This window comes from Epinephelus moara, chromosome 20 (assembly GCF_006386435.1).
Source record: "Epinephelus moara isolate mb chromosome 20, YSFRI_EMoa_1.0, whole genome shotgun sequence".
Taxonomy (NCBI): Eukaryota; Metazoa; Chordata; class Actinopteri; order Perciformes; family Serranidae; genus Epinephelus; species Epinephelus moara.
Window position 1 is genome coordinate 5027203 of NC_065525.1, and position 19497 is coordinate 5046699.

Here is a 19497-nt window from a genome sequence, read left to right on the forward strand (position 1 = left end):
AAGGGGGTTATTGAAATTATTAAAATTAAAATATTGTGTGACTTTGTGGCTTTGTTTTAGTTCGGATTCATTAGTATGAATATATATTAGTTAAGTCTATGCATAATAATTTAGTCATAGAGGCTACTGGGGGCTGTGTGTGGGCCCTAGTGGGCTGTGGGCCCTTAGAATTGTCATCACCTTTCCCCCCTATATGACGGCGCTGGGTACAGGTACAGGCACAGGGAGTGTATGGGAGAACAGCTCCTGAACCATTACACCTCCTGGACAGCTGTAACCATGTATGTGAAGTCTGTCAGCGCTGCCTCTTTCACACACACTGAGTTGGAGAGAGTATTACTGCTCCACAGTCCAGTCAGTGCTGATGTTTCTGCACAGACATGAAAAGATGTCTGCTGTCATACTTTCTGTAGACGTACACTAAGTGTGATGCACTGTGTTCAGAAATAGCTCACTGTACCCTACAGCTGTACTGTGATGCTACTGTGTGTGTGTGTGTGTGTGTGTGTGTGTGTGTGTGTGTGTTAGCGATTACTTGTTATGGTCAGAGCCATCAACCATGAGCCATCTCCCACACAGCAGACATTTTGATGAAGCGCCTGGTGTTGCGATGCGTTCATTCTTCACCTTTCAGATTGCCGACTTCAAAAAGGCCCAGCAGCTACATCTGTTATTACAGCTACACATCTTCCTCCTGCTCTTTCTAGTCTTCCCATCCTTCATTTTATTCATCATTCATTGTCATCTTGTTTTTCTTCTTTCCTTTCCTGAGCTCCTCCTCCTCGTGCTTTTCCCATTCTTCCTCCTGCAGCTCATTTTCTCCTCCTGCAACTCTCATTTTGCTGTGGTTGTATGTGAGTGACCTTTCTCTTTTGGCTTGTCAGCATCAAGACTCTATTCTATGTAATGTTTGCGTGTGTGTGTGTGTGTGTGTGTGTGTGCGTGCGTGTGTGTGACCGTGCCTGCTTATTAAGCAAAAAACATTGTGAACAGTATGTGTGGAATTATGCAGAAATAAACTACGAGTCTGTGGAATCAAATGTACGCACTACAGGCCGGCACACACACACACACACACACACACACACACACACATCAGTAACCTTTTCTAAGAGGAAAATTACAGCTTCTTCCTGTCGCCTCTGGACAGTTCCAGTGTCTTGTATATAACACACACACACACACACACACACACACACTATTTTACACTTTATGTTCATTAACACAGCACAGGACTACTAACACATCTGCAGACTGCTGCTACTACATTGCTATTACTATTACTACTAAATACTTCCTTACGATGGCTACTAGTTTCAGACTCAGTTTTTGCAACCCTTTCAAAACTCAAAAAGTACTCCTAATTCTAGGGCCAATTTGTGACCCTAAACCAAGTGGTAAACAACAGGGCCTAAAAGTGAAGACAATGTGAAAGTGCCAAAACTGCATTTCCTTTAATGGCCACTTGAGACTGGCTCCAAATGCAAGTCTATCCCCACTGACCTCCATGTAATAAAGCCCAACTTTACAGCAGAAATAAACATGTCTGGTACAAAAAACGGTTTTGGTCTCTATAGCTAATTTCCCCATTTGTGACACCTATACAATTTTATAACTCATAAAATTCCAACCAAAAATGTTATCAAGACTTAGAGGTAACGTGGTCTTTTAACAGGTTACTTAAAGTTATGCATAATTAGGGGCATGGCCACTTTATGTGACAGGTGGGTGAAGTCAGTTGACAAGTTGCTACCATGGTAACAACATTGGTAAGGTATCGCAACCCAAAATACAGTATAGGCGTAGCCATAGCTGTCACTAATTCAGTGTGTTTTCAATTCATAAAAGTGAATTGCAACACTTCAGTAATCTAAAAACTTTTGTCCAGCATTTGGTTGCCCTAAAAGACCCTTTGGGGAGATGGATATTTAGTTTTTGCAGTGAGTACATTTTATTTTAATGGTTTTAAAACAGTTTTTCACTAGTGGAAATTAGCATTAGCAGTATCACAATTAGCCATTGCTATTATGCACTTTGCTAACCAAGCTAGCAGCTAGCATCAGTGTTAGCGTAATTCTCTTGTCCAAATATGGTCATTTGTGGCTCCAAAAATACAAGATGGCGACAGTGAAAATGCCAAACTCGAGGCTTCTACAAATCAATGGGTGATATCACAGTGGCTACTGTATGTCCATTCTTTTTTATACAGTCAATGCCCTAAACATGAATACAAAAGTTCCAAATGAGGCAATGCAACATCAGCTTTTTGTATATGTGTATCATCTGATTGTTTCTGGGTCTATAAAATGAAATCAACACAATGCTGTCAAACATAATCAATTCTCATCAAAACAGAGAAGCTAAGTGCAAGTTCTTTAAAGAACATACAAACAGATATGAGAAAAATGTTTAGCTTACACATCCAAATTATGTAGAATAAAATTCCTTTTGAACACTGTGATACTGACTACTTCATTATATCAGGTTAGGTTTTGTGTTCTGCATATTATGTGGTAAAGTTTGTTTCTATTCAAATAACAAACACTGTATTTAAATCACTTGTAAGTGTATTCATTGAAACTGTACTGTCATTGCCTGTACTTAAATGTGAGAGAGCACAATTACAATGTGTAACAGTAACTCTATTTGACAGTTTTGATAAGCAATTATGTTGCAATGCTATTGTACTGGGTGATGTAAAAGTAAAGAAACATGTCGCCAAGGACATTTTGAGTTGATGCAGTGATTTGAGCTCTGTGTTAATATGAGATGGCTGTATTATAAAGACTGAGCATTTGATTGAATGTCTTTTACTCTGTTTGTATGCTCAGCATGATGGGTTGAAATTGTAAGAAATGTAGATAGACATGTTTTTAGACTGTTGTGAAAACTGAGCCAAGAATGTAAAATATTGTGAAAGCAACATGAATCCAATATTTATATGCAAACCAATCAAACTGTGTTGACAGAATCAGGTGAGGTCTTTATATGGTGCTGACAGGTCATACAATACATACTGAATCATATTCATCATGACAGATGTACGCATGTACGCACGCGCGCACACACAGACACACACAGACACAGACACACACACACACCAGTCTGACCTGTGTGTTGTACTGCTGGCGGGTGGGTGGCACGTCATAAATGTCGTGCTGGGTCGGAGGCTGATGTCTGGGAGGAACGTCGTACTCGTCCTGGTCTGGCTTCACTGTGTCATACACGTATACCTGTCCCACTCGAGTAGGAACCACCACCTGGACACAGAAACACAGAGAGGAAAGACGCAGGTGAGAGTCAAGAACAACACAAAGATACATAACCACACAGCAAACATCAGTCTGAAGGTAGGAGGATGGATATCAACCCCGTCAGAGATGTTTCATATTCATATCAATAGACAGAGAAAAGCTTTAACTGTATTAATAGAAAACATCACATTGAAAATGAAGATTAAACTCCTTAATTTATTCCATATTGCCCCCTCCTCTAAAAAGTCATGAAGTCATTTAGCCTGTGTTTATGTCACTATAGCAACCTACTAGGGTCACAATGCACCACCAAGTCATGACAGTCTTTTTCATCTGAGTCTGACGTTAGAAAACTAAAAGGCTTCTTCACCTCTGAATGAGAATTTATTGCTTCTTCACACTGAATGAACAGAGACTTAAGGCTGTTCACTCTGATTAAAACACGCTGCTCACACACAGGCAATAAAAACAGAGCAGGGGACCTGTCATAGTTGTCGTGGGAACCAGGCTGTCCTATTGTGTGCCTGTTTAAACTGTGTATTCTATGGTTTGAGTGTAGAGTCAACCAGCCAGCCTGGGAAACCACAACAGCTGTGGTATACAACACACACACAACAAAAGTAGCTATCACAGCGAGCTCCCTTCATTTTTTCATCATTCTCTCTTTTCTCCTTTTCCTGTCATTTCCATTTCCTGGTTAAAATTATGACAAAAAAACGGCTAATGTAACCAGGCCCTACACTTACCAATAGGACATTGCATTTAATCAGCTAGCATGCTAATCACCATGCTAATTGTGTACAAAATCACTCAGTCATTGGTTATTCCCTAAGCAGCAACCTCAGTGTGTGCGTGCAGTGCTGAACAAGTCACTTCAACGGATAGCAATACAATTCTGTCACAACATGCACATCCACAGACTGCTGCAGCTATTACATTATTGCTATATTACTACTAAAAATAAACAATATATAATTTTTTATGATTGATTTGACTCTTGAACTTTAGGTTTCCATTTGCGACCCTGAACCAAGTGGTAACCTGCGGGACCTAAACGTAAAGCCAACGCTGAAGTGCCAAAAGTTGCAGTTCCTCTAATGGCCACTTGAGGCTGACTCCAAGAGTGAGTCGATCCCCATAGACCCCAGTGTTAAAATACTGACTTAACAGCAGAGATAGACATGTTTACAGCCTGGTACAAAAAATGACTTTAGTCTCTATAGCCAATTTCCCCATTTATGACAACTGTATGGTGTGAATATTCATATAACTCACCCGTTTCAATTTTGATAAGGCCTACAGATAATGAGGCCTGTTGACAAGTTGCTAACATGCCAACAATGTTGTTCAGGTAACCATAGCAAAACCCCAGATTCACAGAGTGTAGGTGTAGCTGTAGCTGACGATGTTTCAGTGTATTTTTTATAATGCCAAACTCAATACGTCAAAAGCAAACCAATGGGTGACACGACAGGCGACAGCCATTATTCTATACAGTCTTACTATTCTCTGTAATTCTGGCAGTAAATATAGCGCACTAGTACCAAAAAGGGAGCGAGTGCAGACACATGCTTCAGTGCTTACTGCTCCTTTTTACATTTCTATTTTAGCACATGATTCTAATGCATATGAATACTGCATATAAATAAGAAGTTGATGCAAAGTGTTATTTTGTCTTTTTACAGAGATAAGCTCTTTATACTAGTGTTTATGGTCAGCCACTGTATCCATCTCTAAACCAGGCACAGAGAGATGACACTGAGTTGTCTTCTTATCAGGCTCAGGATGAGATAACAAGATCATTTTCCTACAGTTGGACAAACAAAACAAAAACTAGCTTACAGCATGCTATAAATTCTGTAGTATATGGCATTGGTACATGTAAAGCAAAAATCAAGCCAAGGTACAGACTAGAATTACCACCTCATGGTTGTATGCCTCAACCAACCAGTCATGTTGCAATTTACATCCATCTCTGTACAGACTTGTACAATATATATTGTGAAGACTTTGAAGGAACTAATAAAAGGTATTAAGTGTATTTTGCCAAATGTGGATGCTTCATACTCATCTTCAACCTGGCAGCACAGAAGATCTGTACAATCATTACAGTTTCAATGTGGACATGTGGTCACCACTTCCAACACACTCTCATGTTAGACACAGACCTCAGACAATAGACAACAGACAATCCTCTGCACCCACTGCACAGTACCATCCACAGGCAGAGGAGCAGTTTCAGTGACAGGCTGCTATCTATCTATCTATCTATCTATCTATCTATCTATCTATCTCTATCTATCTATCTATCTATCTATCTATCTATCTATCTATCTATCTATCTATCTATCTATCATGTCGACGTTTGGTCATGGACTTTCCACATTGACATATGACGCGCAAGGTATCCTGGGTGCACTGGTTGCTGATGTTCTACAATAATAAACAATAATGGTGATCAGCTGCATATCATGCCGACGTATAAGGACGGCTTTTTTCGTGTCTGACACCATCACTGACCAAGCGCCGGTAGTGGATGACTTCTGAGCGAGACCGGGTTCCTGGTATCCCAGTATCTGACCAAATGTGTCCCCATCTGTTCCTGAGATATGACGTTGAAAAATGGCAGGAAAACTGCCTTTGCAGAACATTATGATGTCACAGTAAAGTTGACCTTTTGAATATGAAACCTCATCACTTCATCATTTAGTCCTATAATTTATCACGTTTACGTGAAATGTTGTTTTATTTAATTTTGTTTAATTTATTGAACCCAACTCAATAAAAATTAAATTCCATCATATGAGCAACATAAATGTAAATATATCACATGTCACAAATTAATAAAATACCACAATATTCTTTATAGTGTATGTGCAGATAGAATCATTATCTAAATGTTTAATTCCAACTGCTCTTCATCAGTATCAGACCTAACAGCCCGTATCTGTCTGGCTGTGTTTGTAAGTCAAATCATTGTTTAATCACACTCGGCTCCAGCCTTGATTAATGGAAGCTCTCTGATAATATTTGCTCAGCTCCCCAGCTGTCAGAGGTACGCTGTGTGTGAGACAGACAGAGACAAATGATAAAAGCATCCATTTGACAACCTGTCTGTACTAATCTGCCTCTGCCTCCTCACTCTCCCTCCACCTCATAACACGTTCTCTATCCTCTCCTCCACAGGACAGGAAATAAAGACAATGTGTATTTTCTAGAGGAATAATTCACCACCAGTTATAATCAGAGTACATTCCTAAAAGGCTGAGAAACTTTAGTTTGTAATGTATTGTATTATCTTTGTCTCAGTTTCTGTCTAATTCTCAGTCTGTGTCACACATACACACTCATGTAAACACCCTTTTCCTCATTGTCAGAAAGCTTTCAACAGTATTGATGACACTTGGCTAAGTGCCAGATGTGTCCTGCAGAGAGAGAGAGAGAGAGAGAGAGAGAGAGAGAGAGAGAGGGAGAGAGAGAGACACACACACACACACACACACACACACACACACACGTCCCCCCCAGCCCTGTGTCAGATTGATAACCCATGTTATTGATCACCTGTCTGTGTGCACCCTAGAGGATAGATACACACTTACACACTAAGTGATCGGTTTGTGTGTGTGTGTGTGTGTGTGTGTAAGGTCTAGTAATAGTAATAGCCTGCTGAGCCTTTTAATCCCTTTAGGGGATCACAGAGATGGATCAATGGTCACCACTAGCGAGTCATCCTATCATGGGTATATGTGTGTGTGTGTGTGTGTGTGTGTGTGTGTGTGTGTGTGTGTGTGTGTATCACTACCGGGATGCTCACCAATGTTAACTCATAACATCATTTAATAGCAGCATAAGTGCTTTATGTCTGCACTGACTTGTTTCTCTGCTTTAACTGTCCACAGCACTTAGTGCACAACTAAATTCAATATCTCATCCCATCATCGATATACAGAGAAAAGCCAAAATGGAAAAAAGCTAATTTCTCTTTCATCATGAGATCAACTTTCACACCTAAATCAAACCATTAGAAAGGAAAGGTCACAACCAGTGGATTCCCGTCTGGCTTTCCTGATGAGTTCAACCACGGTGAACTTTAACACATGCATATTGTGTGTGTGTGAACTGCAAAGGTGGAAGAGCGGCCATACTGTGGCGTTCTTGTGTAGATTTTACTGTTTAAAACTGATTTACCTTTAGATTTAGACAACATTCATTACAGTTGGTAAAAAAAAGTATTTAACTTATTCGCTGGTTGCCTGGCAACGTCACGTTGACAACACTACTCTGAAAAGTCACTGCCCCGGTTAGGATATAGACCGAATCACAATGTTTATTTACAACAACTTCAACTTAAATGAAAACACTGGAACACTTGTAGGGGTATATGCTGCCCCTTCTGGAAGAATTGCATCCCCAGCGCCAGTGGTACTGGACAAAAATCATCATGTATTTTAGAATTTTGGCTTGAAGTACTGGCTCTCGTGACATCACTGGCAGATTTGGTACTTAACACTACTGAATTAAGTTTGAGTTATTTCAGGAACCATTCATCTTAAAGATGGTTTCCTGCTCCAGAGATGCTCTTCCCGTGTACATTGCACTATGCTGATCCATACCATCGTTTCACAGTTTGTTCAAGTATGTTACCACCTCTTTATTCATACATGCTATTGGAATTGACTGTTTCAATGCTGATTCTTCAGCTTTGTCAAGGTCAACACACAGAGCAGCTAACCCAACACTCAACAGGAATGAATGATATACTCAATCCCTGTGCATCCTTGTTTCTTCTGTGTCACCACAGAAAACTCTGGCCTGAGGACGGCTGTATACTCTCAGATTTACTGACCTACATATCCACCAAAGAAAATTCTCTGTGTGTCGTGTTCTCAGAATAAATCAGTGGCCTCATAAAAGCTTCAGCTCCTCTGACCTACCAACAATAAAATGCCTTCACACACATTTATTTATGAGGATTCAGTGAAGGAGAATTCCTCTACATGCAAATATGCACACACACACACACACACTATGACAGAGGGCCATGTGTGGCACAAGCTGGGATGTTCGCTCTTTTGTTCCATTTGTACAATTACGTCAAGGACAAGTCATTGTTCAACAGATGACCTTTGCTCCGAGCAACGTCCCTCCCTCCTTCCCAGCAGCACCCTCCACCCTCTCCTTTTCTTCCTCTCTCTTTCTCTGCTTTATGCCGATGAGAAAAGGACAGATGACAAGGAAAAAGGGCGTGGGCTTTGGTTGAGAAACAAAAAGCAGGATGAAATCTCCTCCATAATATCTGGTGGTAAATACAGCACATCTCAAAAGAAGCACAATCTACCAGCTTCAAAATGACCACTGTAACCACACCGAGAAAAATAAATGTTCTATACATGCAGCTGCAGTGGAGGAAAAATAAATCTTTACAGCACAGATGTGAAGTTAAAAGAGAAAACGGGTTAAAAATAGAGAGAGGCCTAATTACAGTAGGAGGGTCGGGTGGTTTGTCTGAACTGGTGGATATGGCTGCCTCAGATCCTAATCTATACTGTGCTCTCACTCTGCTCCCTGCTTTGTTTCTGCCTGTTAGTGGAGAGATCCAGAACGCAGGCAGAAGGGTGGAGAGGCGTTACTACAGACCTCCATGATTCCAAAAGTCTGGTCATTAGATGTATGTACAATTAACTGCTTGATTTCTAGGTGGAAAGAAGGTATTATGTACTACTCAGGCTTACAGTATTTCCGAAGCATGCACTTACAGTATTCTGTCTATACAAGTTGATTATTCATCTATGCTCATTATATTGTCTTAATATGTTCTATGTGTTGACAGTTAAGACTTTTCAGGAATAACATTTTTACTTGTTTTATATTTTGAAAAGTTTCTTCAATTATATATGCATGTAAAAACATTTTGAGGTCCTGGCACGGCAATGGGCAATGAGCAGCTGATTCACAAAGTTTAAATGAGGAATTATCGACAGGATACCTCCTTATTTCTCAACAGAAACCTAAATAAGTTGGCATCTGGCTGGAAGAAGATGGCCAGGAATATGAATGTTTCTGGTAAGACTTGTGTCGGATGCTAACAAGCTAGCTTGTTTTACAAAGTGGATATGGTGGTATGATATAGTATGGGAGCTACAACAACATCTTTAAGTTACCCGCAATAGCACTGCTGTGAATATGAATAATAGGGAAGTATACACTCACTTATCTTTTCAGTGGTTACTCTGAGACCACAGCTGCTAGGTAAGTGGTTTGTTTACATGACATGAGAGAGTTCCATATTTAACGGCTCCAGTGTGGACAGAAAGCTTCTGATGGCATGATAGTCTGACACTAGCATCCAGTAAGGACACAGTGTCATACTAGAGAGGCTGTATTGAGGACACATCAGGCGCCACCGGATGTCAGTCTGCAACATGCAGCTTAGCTGACTGCGAGTGGTGGGGATAACGTTAGAAGACTGTTAACAGCCTGTGTGTCGTGCCCACAACAGCAGAGAGCAGAGAGGCCGCAGGGGAATCAGCTTATTTTCACATTTAACATGGTGTTTTAAGGGTTTATTTCAACCAAACCAGAGGTGGTGATTGTTGGAACAGTGGAGTAACTAACTAAATGAGTAACAAGACTAACCAAGAAGGTTTTGAGTTTGAGTTTGAGTGAAGTAGGCTATGTTTTATGCTGAGTAAACAATGCAATTAATCTGGTCTTAGTTTGGTAAAAGACAGACATGAATTCAGAAGGTGTGCAATTGTATTTCAGAGGTAGAGTGGGTCGACCTCTAATCAGAAGGTCAGCCGTTCAATCCCCGGCTCCTCCAGTCCACATGTTGAAGTATCCTTGGGCAAGATACAGAACCCCATATTGCTTCTGATGGTTGTTCCACTGGTGTGTGATTATGTATAAATGGTTAAGTGAGTAGGATGTGGCCCCTTGAATGGAAGCCTCAGCCACCAATGCGTAAATGTGTGTGTGAATGGGTGAATGTGACATGTAGTGTAAAAAGTGCTATGAATGGTCGTAAGACTAGGAACGCACTAAACAAGTGCAGGTCCACGTGCAGGTCCATTTCTCTGTTTAATAAAGAAATAGGTGTAAGAATATTACCTTTCTTGACATTTTGTGAGTGCACTGTGTATTTATTAGACTAAAAATGCCAAGAGAGCTTGCAGGATGTAGAGGACTCCGGGTGGGGCTATCACCACACATTAATACCTTCATATACCATATACCCTGATGAAATTCCAGGAAGATATGAAAAAATGCATACCACCCAAGCCTTATGTATACATAAAGTATCTTCCATGACTCTATTATGACTCCCTTTATTTAATGATTATATAAACATACAAACATACATACAGCCACGTATTGATGCATGGATATATGCTCATATGTAATGTATTATGCACAAATTTGCATTAGAATGATTCTAATTAAATTTTCATCTGATGTGTGTTAGGGTTGGGTGATATGTTAAAAATTTCCAACCGGCCACCGTCAGCCCATCAACCAGCGGTTGCCGATATATTCGGCAGTTGTGTGTGTGGCGGAGAAAAAAAGAAAGAGGGGGGATGTTGCATTCATTGTGATGTCGGAAAGAATCGAAAAATGACTTTCAGAATGGGATAATTCACATCAACGCCACCTCATGTTAGAAAAACAACTGGACAACTCGGATCGGATCGGATCAACACCACATGAATGCAGCAAAAAAATGCAGCGTGCTTTGCGAGCCCACTCATGTCCAACATGGCACGGATATATCTGTGCATACCAGCAACAAGCACGCCATCAGAGAGGGTGTTTAGCACGGCTGGTAACATTGTTAACCATATGCGCACTTTGCTTAAGCCAGATAAGGTTAACATGCTCGTTTTCCTCTCCAAACACACTGTGTTTTTGAGTTAAAGACAGCGCAAAGGGACTTTATTATTTTATGTGATTTTTGCACTTCATTTTTCCTTTGTTCTTCATTTAGCCTATATTTATTATTATTTGTATTTATTTATTCAAGCAATAAGCCTACGAGAGGCTTTTAGAACAGCTATAACAGCTTAAGGTTTTTTTTGCCACGTCCGCAACGGTATTATTATAAAGACAGCGCAAAGGGAGTGGACATCATTATTTTATGTGATTGTGTGATTTTTGCACTTTATTTTTTCAATGTCCCTCGTTTATATTTACTTATTTGTTATCATAGGCTACTGTTACTGTGTAACTTTTGTGGACCGACCAACTGTTTATTCTGTTTGAATAAATTTACCTGCGCCTTATCCTCTGACTGTGGTCTTTAATGTCAAAATTACTGAATTGAAATTTCACTGAAACATACAGCCTATAGGCTATACTCTTATTCATTAAAAAAAATAAATCACCATGAGATCTTTGCTGAGTAATAAGCTGTAAAGACGGGCTGAAGACGACTGTCCGACACCATTTTAAAAAGAGTCTGACGGCTGCAGACTGACGCATTCGCTCACAGCCTCTAAATCAGCAAACAGGTGGGAGATAGGGATAACATACCTGTCCTACTATAACGATCGGGGTGCACAACTGCACATCTTTTTTGATGTAGATCTCAAATATGGTTTATGAATTAACGTTACGGCCGGGTTCCACCGGCTGCAAACGTAAGCATCATGTCAAGCGTCTTGTTTACCGTTTGCTGAGCCACGATAGTTAAAGCATTTTCTACCTAAGTTATTACATATATTTGAGTTATCTACAAGTTTACTGTACTGTTTGTCATCTACTCGCTTTTAAATGTCCGCCACGGACATTTACACAATGTCACGGATAAACATGGGTAAATGCAAGAAAAAAAATCATCACATATCACCTCTGATAATGGTTTATTCATTTAAAAACACATTGTGCTCGTTTAGCACACTATTTCTTGTAGTTTTTATCTGCTGGAGGGTCGCGTAGGGGAGCGTAGCGCAACAAAAATAGAAGAGCATCGGGTCGCGTAGGGGAGCGTAGCGCAACAAAAATAGAAGAGCATCCTAAAATAGAGAGTTGTCGTGCAGCAGACGGGGTTGTCGCGCCGCTCCCGTTGCCGGTGGAGCCGCTGTAATTGATTAACAGGGGGGCGAGCTGCTACGGGACTCACGCTGCAGACGTGTCGCACCGCTGACGTGTTTTGTGAAAGACTCCTCGGAAATCAGTGTGAAGCTGCCAGTTCTAATACGCACACACTTTGAATTGTGCTCTACATAGTAATTATGGACTATATGTACCGAGTTGAATTCTGCGGAGACAGACCATTAATTTAGCAAAATAAAAGGACAAATATCGCCCAAAAAATCTCCAAAAATGAAATCAACCGTGATGGACTCAGCCGATGGGCGATATAATCATCCAATCGCCCAAGCCTAATGTGTGTTGCTACAGTTTCATGCTACAATGAGACTCTCATCAGCATTAAACTGCAGACCTGTGTATTGTATCTTGTATTGTCAATTTTACTTTTTTTGTTGTAAGATCACAATGAGTTTTACACATTTCAAGTCAAATAATATCAAATGGTTAAGTGACCTCTAAGAGGAGACAAAACCTTCTAGGTTGTTGGCTGATTGTACGACAGCTAAACATGGCCACCTCTCCACACCATGACACTTTTCCACAAACCCACACTGACACATACACAAGAGCATATTTGATGCTTAAGAGTTTGCATTCTGAAATATTGAAAAGACTCTCCTCTCTCTCACAGTGGTATCTAGTCATGCAGAGAGTTATATTTGACCCTGTTACTCACACACACCGTCAATAGTTTTCATTGGGACTATGACTATGGTCCAATGAAAACAGAGATTGATTATTATAAGCAAGCTGAACATGCCTCTGGGAAGAGATGTAGTGAATCTTTTTTTTTATATGTCTTTTGAGCAGCACAAACAAAACTCCATTCACCTTTACTGGACAGAAATCTCAGAGACGGATTTTTCAAATAAAACCAAAAGTACCAGCAGATAGCACAGCAGGTAGGAGAGGAGATACACTTTAAATGTGATTTGTTTATTTTAAGGAGCAGCAGCTGAGAGTACTGTAGGTGTGACCAGGTTACTGCAACAGATATTGAAACTCCCTGTAACTTGCAGTGGGTCATGATCACAAACCACCAAGACAAAGATGTAAAAACAAAGACCGAGCAGCAGAGGGGAGAAAGAGTGAATGAGAGAGAGTTGGAGCCACAGCCTATGAATACCATGCCAGCTATGTGGGGCATGTGGCAACACACACACACACACACACACACACACACACACACACACACACACACACACACGGAGGCACCAAGCGGCAGTGCAGGGGTATTAACAGATTAGTGCGGGGGGGGTGTTGGGGGGGTATGTCTCCAAGAAACAACCAACACACTCTACCCCCCACTGAACTGGATTCCAACACCACATGGCACGACTGGTGTATGTGTGGTGTTCAGACTGGCTGTCTGGAAAATTTGGCAAACTCCAGATGGACTGAGTCACCTCAAGCCTTTAGGTCTACTGTGATAAATTAAGTGTTGGTTTATTATAATGCCATCATACTATGCATTTTGTTGGTGTTCTACCTGCGACACATATTAGAGACTGTTAGGTTGACATTAGGTTGCATTGTGTGTACCTCATTATATTGTTGGAGACGTCTTAGCAGCCTGTCTTTGTGTTGGTCCCTTCACTATTTTGCTGTGATGGTGGGAAAACAGTGCTACTTTACAAAACTGACACTGCAGATCACCTCACCATTCAGGGGGACTCTCAGCAGGAATGTAAAGGTGTTAGGAAAATATAAAAATATTACATTCAACAATGTCCCTGCACAAGACTGTATCATCATTCTGTTGTGTTCACCCATCTCCTTTTCAACAATCATGACATCCTGTTTGAATGGGCATGGTGCTGTAATTTCTATAGAAAAGAGGAAATCTGTCATTTATTGAGGTGTTCCAACTCTAACAGACAGAGACGTAAAGTAGGCAGTCCTAAAACCAGCTACACAGAAGTGAAACCAGGTTTTGAAAGCAGACTATTTTTGGTAAGCTACAAAGCACAGTTCTTTGTTTTATATGAACACGGTAGGTTTAAGATTTACACATCATGGTGACTGATATCATGGAGCAGTTAAGCACAACAATTGTGCATTTTATGATTCCAAAGGTGTGTTCAAGCTGATGAGATCAGATGTCTGAAGACCACAGACATGTTTCACTTTCCTTTTTTTTTTTTTTTTACCCTTTGATCTCTGTAAGAGAAATGGTCCGCTGGTGCCTGCTGGTATTTTGCTTATTGTGATGTCATTTCTTGGAGTGTCTTCAAATGCTTCGTATCCCTAAAATCTGTACAGCCTAAGCTAAAAGGTTATGTAAGTCAATAAACTATAATATTTAAAAAAATTTAAATTACGTCATTCAAAAAAAAAAAAAAAAAAATCAATGATGTATTTGTCATCAGATTTTTCTAAATAAAAAATTGCAAATTATTACTTAACGCTCCATAAGTCATTTTAACTATGCACATTATTTCGTTTTTGAGATATGCTCATTTTTATTAGCAAAAAGCAAAGACATTGTGATAGATTTATCGTTCTTTCGTCTGGGTCCACTCACACGTTGTGTAGTGTGGTGACGTCATTATGAGTGAACAACATGATGACATGAAAGAAAGAAGCTTAGCTTTCTGCTGCAAAAAGAATTATTGTTCTAGCTATCATTGATTTGTATTTTAGATCGATATATCCACAACTATGCAAACAATCTCCTATGGCCATTATAGGGAAATTCCAGTGTAGATATTACATTTGTACCACTTATAAGGTAAGGTAACGTAAGCTAATGACATGAGGATTGGGGAGACAGAAGCCCTAGCTTTCTGCTGCAAAATGAATAAATGCTCTTGCCAAATGAATTATGATTTTTGTTTTGGATGGATATAGGATTATGCAAACAACGCTCTCCTGCAGCCATTACAGGGAAATACCGGCATAATTACGGCAAAATACCATGTACCATGCACAATATGTAAGGTAAGGTAAGGTAAGGTAACATAAGGTCATGACATGATGACGGGGAAGACAGAAGCCTTAGCTTTTTTTCTGCTATGAAAATCAATGCTCTAACTATTAGCTGGTCTTTATTTTAGAGCTATTTAAACAGGATCATGCAACCAAGGATTTCCAGGTGTGACTGAAATGAATATTTGAACCTAGCTGCCCCGCTGATAGGCTGCTGCTTTTTCCTCACACAGTCTGTCAAACGAACACACTGACAAAGGAATGAGAGTGGATGAGCATAACAAAAGAGGGAGAAAATGATTCCTACTTCAGTACTGAGCGAGTGAGTGAGTGAGAGAGTGTGTGTGTGTGTGTGTGTGTGTGTGTGTGCGTGCGTGTGCGTGTGTGCGTGTGAGCATGTTCATGTCTACAGATATGTGTGGGAGTGTGCCAGACAGCCGTGTTGACTTCATTAGTCTCCAGTTAATCTCTCAGCATGTGGTGCAGAATGTAGCCTCACAAACTGGTAGTTAACACACACACACACACACACACACCAGCTGCACTGAGATGAATATCATCGGAAGTGATTGTTTTCATGCCAAAAATTAAAACCCCCTCAGATCTGGTGACCAGTCACTGCTCTCCATTCCACACCCCATAAACCAAAGGTGATCCAGCATTTTCAGTTGTTGGCTCTAAATTGTGGACTACTTTGCCATGATTTACATCTTCCTCCTGTATACCTTTAAAATCCATCTCTGTTCCTCAGCCATGTCATTATCGTCATGAGGACACCTGACCACGTTCTGGTTTTTATTTGTTACGATTTTATTTTGTTGTTTGTGCAATGCTGTTTTGTGTTTTAATTATATAATAGATTATAGTCTGTGCTTCTTTTCATTTACTTGTATTTTATTACAGCTGTTTTGTTTTGGATCATTCAAATGTGCATTATAAATAAACTTGACTAAAATAGGACATGGCTTATAAACTGGCTTACCTAACAGATTAAGCTAGACTTGTTTTTGATTGGCGATATGGCAATTACTATTCCAGAATTCCAGCCATATAGCTAAATGAAGAAGTGGCCTATTGAACAGAGTGACTAATCACAGGTTTAGTGGCAGAGGTAAAGGAAGAAAAGGACTCAGTTCACCAAGCATCACCATAAATCACCAAGCCCGCTATCCACCATCTGGCTTGTGTGGGGGTACCTCTGGTCTGATCTATGAGGAGGCCAACAGTGTGTTGAAGGCCTTCCTGGAGAATGTGATCCATGATGCTATCAACTAACTACATAGAGAACTCTAAGAAATGACTGTGACCACTGTGGATGTGGCGTATGCTCTGAAGAGGCAGAGACACTCTGTACAGCTTCAGTGGATTAATAGATACTTTTGTAATTAAAAGCAAAAAATCTAGTCAGCGTAATGTTTATATTTTAATTGTCTTGGCAACATATCTTCTAGATCACACAATGTCAGGCTATTTAATATGCTGTTAATGAATTTGTTTATTTATTCGGCATATTTCCTGGTGGACATTTTAGCCTTTGATATTTTCATCTGCTGGCCAACCACACGTGATTGCGGCAAAAAGCCAGCATATACCGGCTAATGTAAACCCTGATCCTTTTGTATTGTGTTATATGGTTACTATGTCTGCTATGCCAGCGAAACACCCTCAAGAGGCCCAACGATTCTACACTGAAATCAACTGACAGCTGCTGATATTCATTTACATACTGACAGAAATTGTAAGACATTACATTCTGAATGCAGACATGCATAGGTTGAAACAAAAACTCTGAATACAACATTTGAAAGAATATGCTTTCTTATTCAAAACTCTATTCAGAGAACTTACTAGAGTATTTCCCTGCTGCTGTGTGTGTAGATAATAAGAAGGCTCCAGATGGAGCCGACACAAATACACCCTTTAAAATAACAGGGCACCAAAATGCCCCTGACTCTTCAGTTCCCTCATGCAAACACTGTTTCATCACACACACACACACACACACACACACACACACACACACACACACACACACTCATTGATGGTCTTCAGCTGTTTCTGTATGTGTGTGTGTGAGTGTGAGTGTTAAGCTGGGAGACGCTGTGACACGTGGCTGCTGACACACCCCTCCTAGCACATCAATGCCTTCGATGACAGCTGTGTCAGCTGACACTACTGCTTGACCTCCTGACACACAAACACACACACTCACTGATACATTAGCGGGTTTTACACTGACTCTTCAAAGTGGGAATTTCATCCCATTATGCTGCCTCGCTGTTCTGTATAAAAGGTACAATCGCACAATGGGGGACAGAGTTGTCTCTCCTTTAGGCCAGCATCAAAAGTAGTGACAGTGCTGCAACAAGGTAAGTTTCAGGAGCTCCTTACCCTCCGAGCAGAGGACAAGATCAGCTGCCATATAACAGAGACAGCAAACACAGGGGCGGCATGATGCTGTTGTTGTTTGGTTCAGTTTAAAAATGCAAAAGCAGCAGGAGGAAAAGACTTTGCAGTGTCTTTACAGCACTATCTCTGTGTAAAAAAGGCTACTAATGCTGTGGACACATTTCAGGTGAGAATCATGATTCTGTACCCAGCTCTACTTATCTTTCTCTGTGTGAAGTTTAGTTGATTCAAAACACACATTAAACACATATTAAATATGGCTTAATATAGACAATTTCAAACACAAGTACGCAAATTGGCTTCACTATAAATTGCAGCATTGACAGACAAACACTTGTCTTTATCTGGACACGTTTCCCCCACCAATACATGATACAAACATGCTAATGTTATTAGCACAAGTCTATGGCATTTTACATTGTGTAAATTAGCCTAGCTACTGGCGATCTTTCCCTCTACTCATATAAAACCAGGGACAACAGCAACATGTAACAAAGGTAACGGCACATAATTTGGCTCCATTACAACTCACAAGATTCTTCGACAAAATAACTGTCTTATACTAAACACGTTTTCCAAACAAATACAACATGCTAATGTCATTAGCGCCAGCCTATGGCATTTTAGATTGTATAAATTAGCCTAGCGAGGAGCGGAAATTTCCTCTGCTCATATGAAGTATTGATGTAATTTCTTTAGTATAAATCCTTGAAGGATAAATGACACACAAGACTTAAAATGCTATTTTAGTGGAGGATTTACTGTCTTCACAATTTATTGTTTCTTATCTGTGAAATACAAGTAAATACAAGCTTCGTTTCCACTGAGGGAAATGGTGTCAGTATACAGAAACAGACAGGAGGTCTGCGTCACCACGACGCTGAGCGTTAGAGTGGGCGAGTTCAACGTTGTGTAAACAAAGGGGTGTTTTGAAAACACCGCCATTTTCACAGGTAACTTAGCCTTTCCCCCCGCCGCAGGAAATAATGGATTAATCCTGGAAAGCTATTGATGTAGCACTTTTCTCCTTGTGAAGGTAACACGGCGATTATTCGACCAATGAGAATTTGGTCGGACGAGAGCACATCGACCAAATAATCGGCTAGTCGACCAGGAGACTACAGCCCTAATGTTCTCACAGTTTGGAATTCCCCTCACACTCTCCTTGTTAGCACCTCTGTCAGTCTGTGCAGGGTGTAGACAGTCATGTGTCTCTGATATTTGCAGGAAAGTGTGATTGCTATGTGCTGCTGTCTGTCTCAACAGTCTTACAAAGAAGCATTTGGTGTGTAAAGCCGAGCTGGAGCCTTGCTCAGCAGCTGAGACTCTGCAGCTGGAGTTCCCTCTGCCTCTCTCTGCTCACTTCCTCCATCAGTCCCTCTCCATGTTGAAACAAACACTGCAGTTTTCATCACTCTTCAATTACTGCTCATCTGTGTGTGACTGTGTGTGTGGATGAACGGGTGAAAGAGAGAGAGTGTGTGGAGTCTTTCCTCAGCAGGAATTTCTTATCTCGTAATGACTAACTGCCAGGAGTGGAGTGTGCCTTTTTTATTGTGTGTGTTTGTATGGAGAGGGAGGCCAGGGGAGGTAAGTGAGCATAAGAGCAACTGAAGGGCATTGGCAAGGTAAATACATAAAGCATGTGACGCACCCACCCACACACTGACTGACAATAGAAGGTCCAGTACTAACATGGACCGCGGAACGCATCTGAACAAGGGGGGGCCATAATTTCAAGTCACGCGGAGGGGGTGGGGGGGCATATGCATTGAAACAGACAATATTACTGATGTATTAAATAACGTTGCGG

General features: G+C 40.6%; 1 protein-coding gene across 3 annotated transcripts in view; it reads right to left on the reverse strand.

Annotated features, from left to right (window-relative positions):
• bcar1 (BCAR1 scaffold protein, Cas family member) overlaps window positions 1-19497 on the reverse strand; it is a 124034-nt gene that overhangs the window by 11893 nt on the left and 92644 nt on the right. For all 3 annotated transcript variants that reach the window (XM_050072215.1, XM_050072214.1, XM_050072216.1), the window contains exon 3: window positions 3111-3260. In XM_050072215.1, the coding sequence (XP_049928172.1) occupies window positions 3111-3260 (150 nt within the window). The remainder of the gene's footprint in view (window positions 1-3110; window positions 3261-19497) is intronic.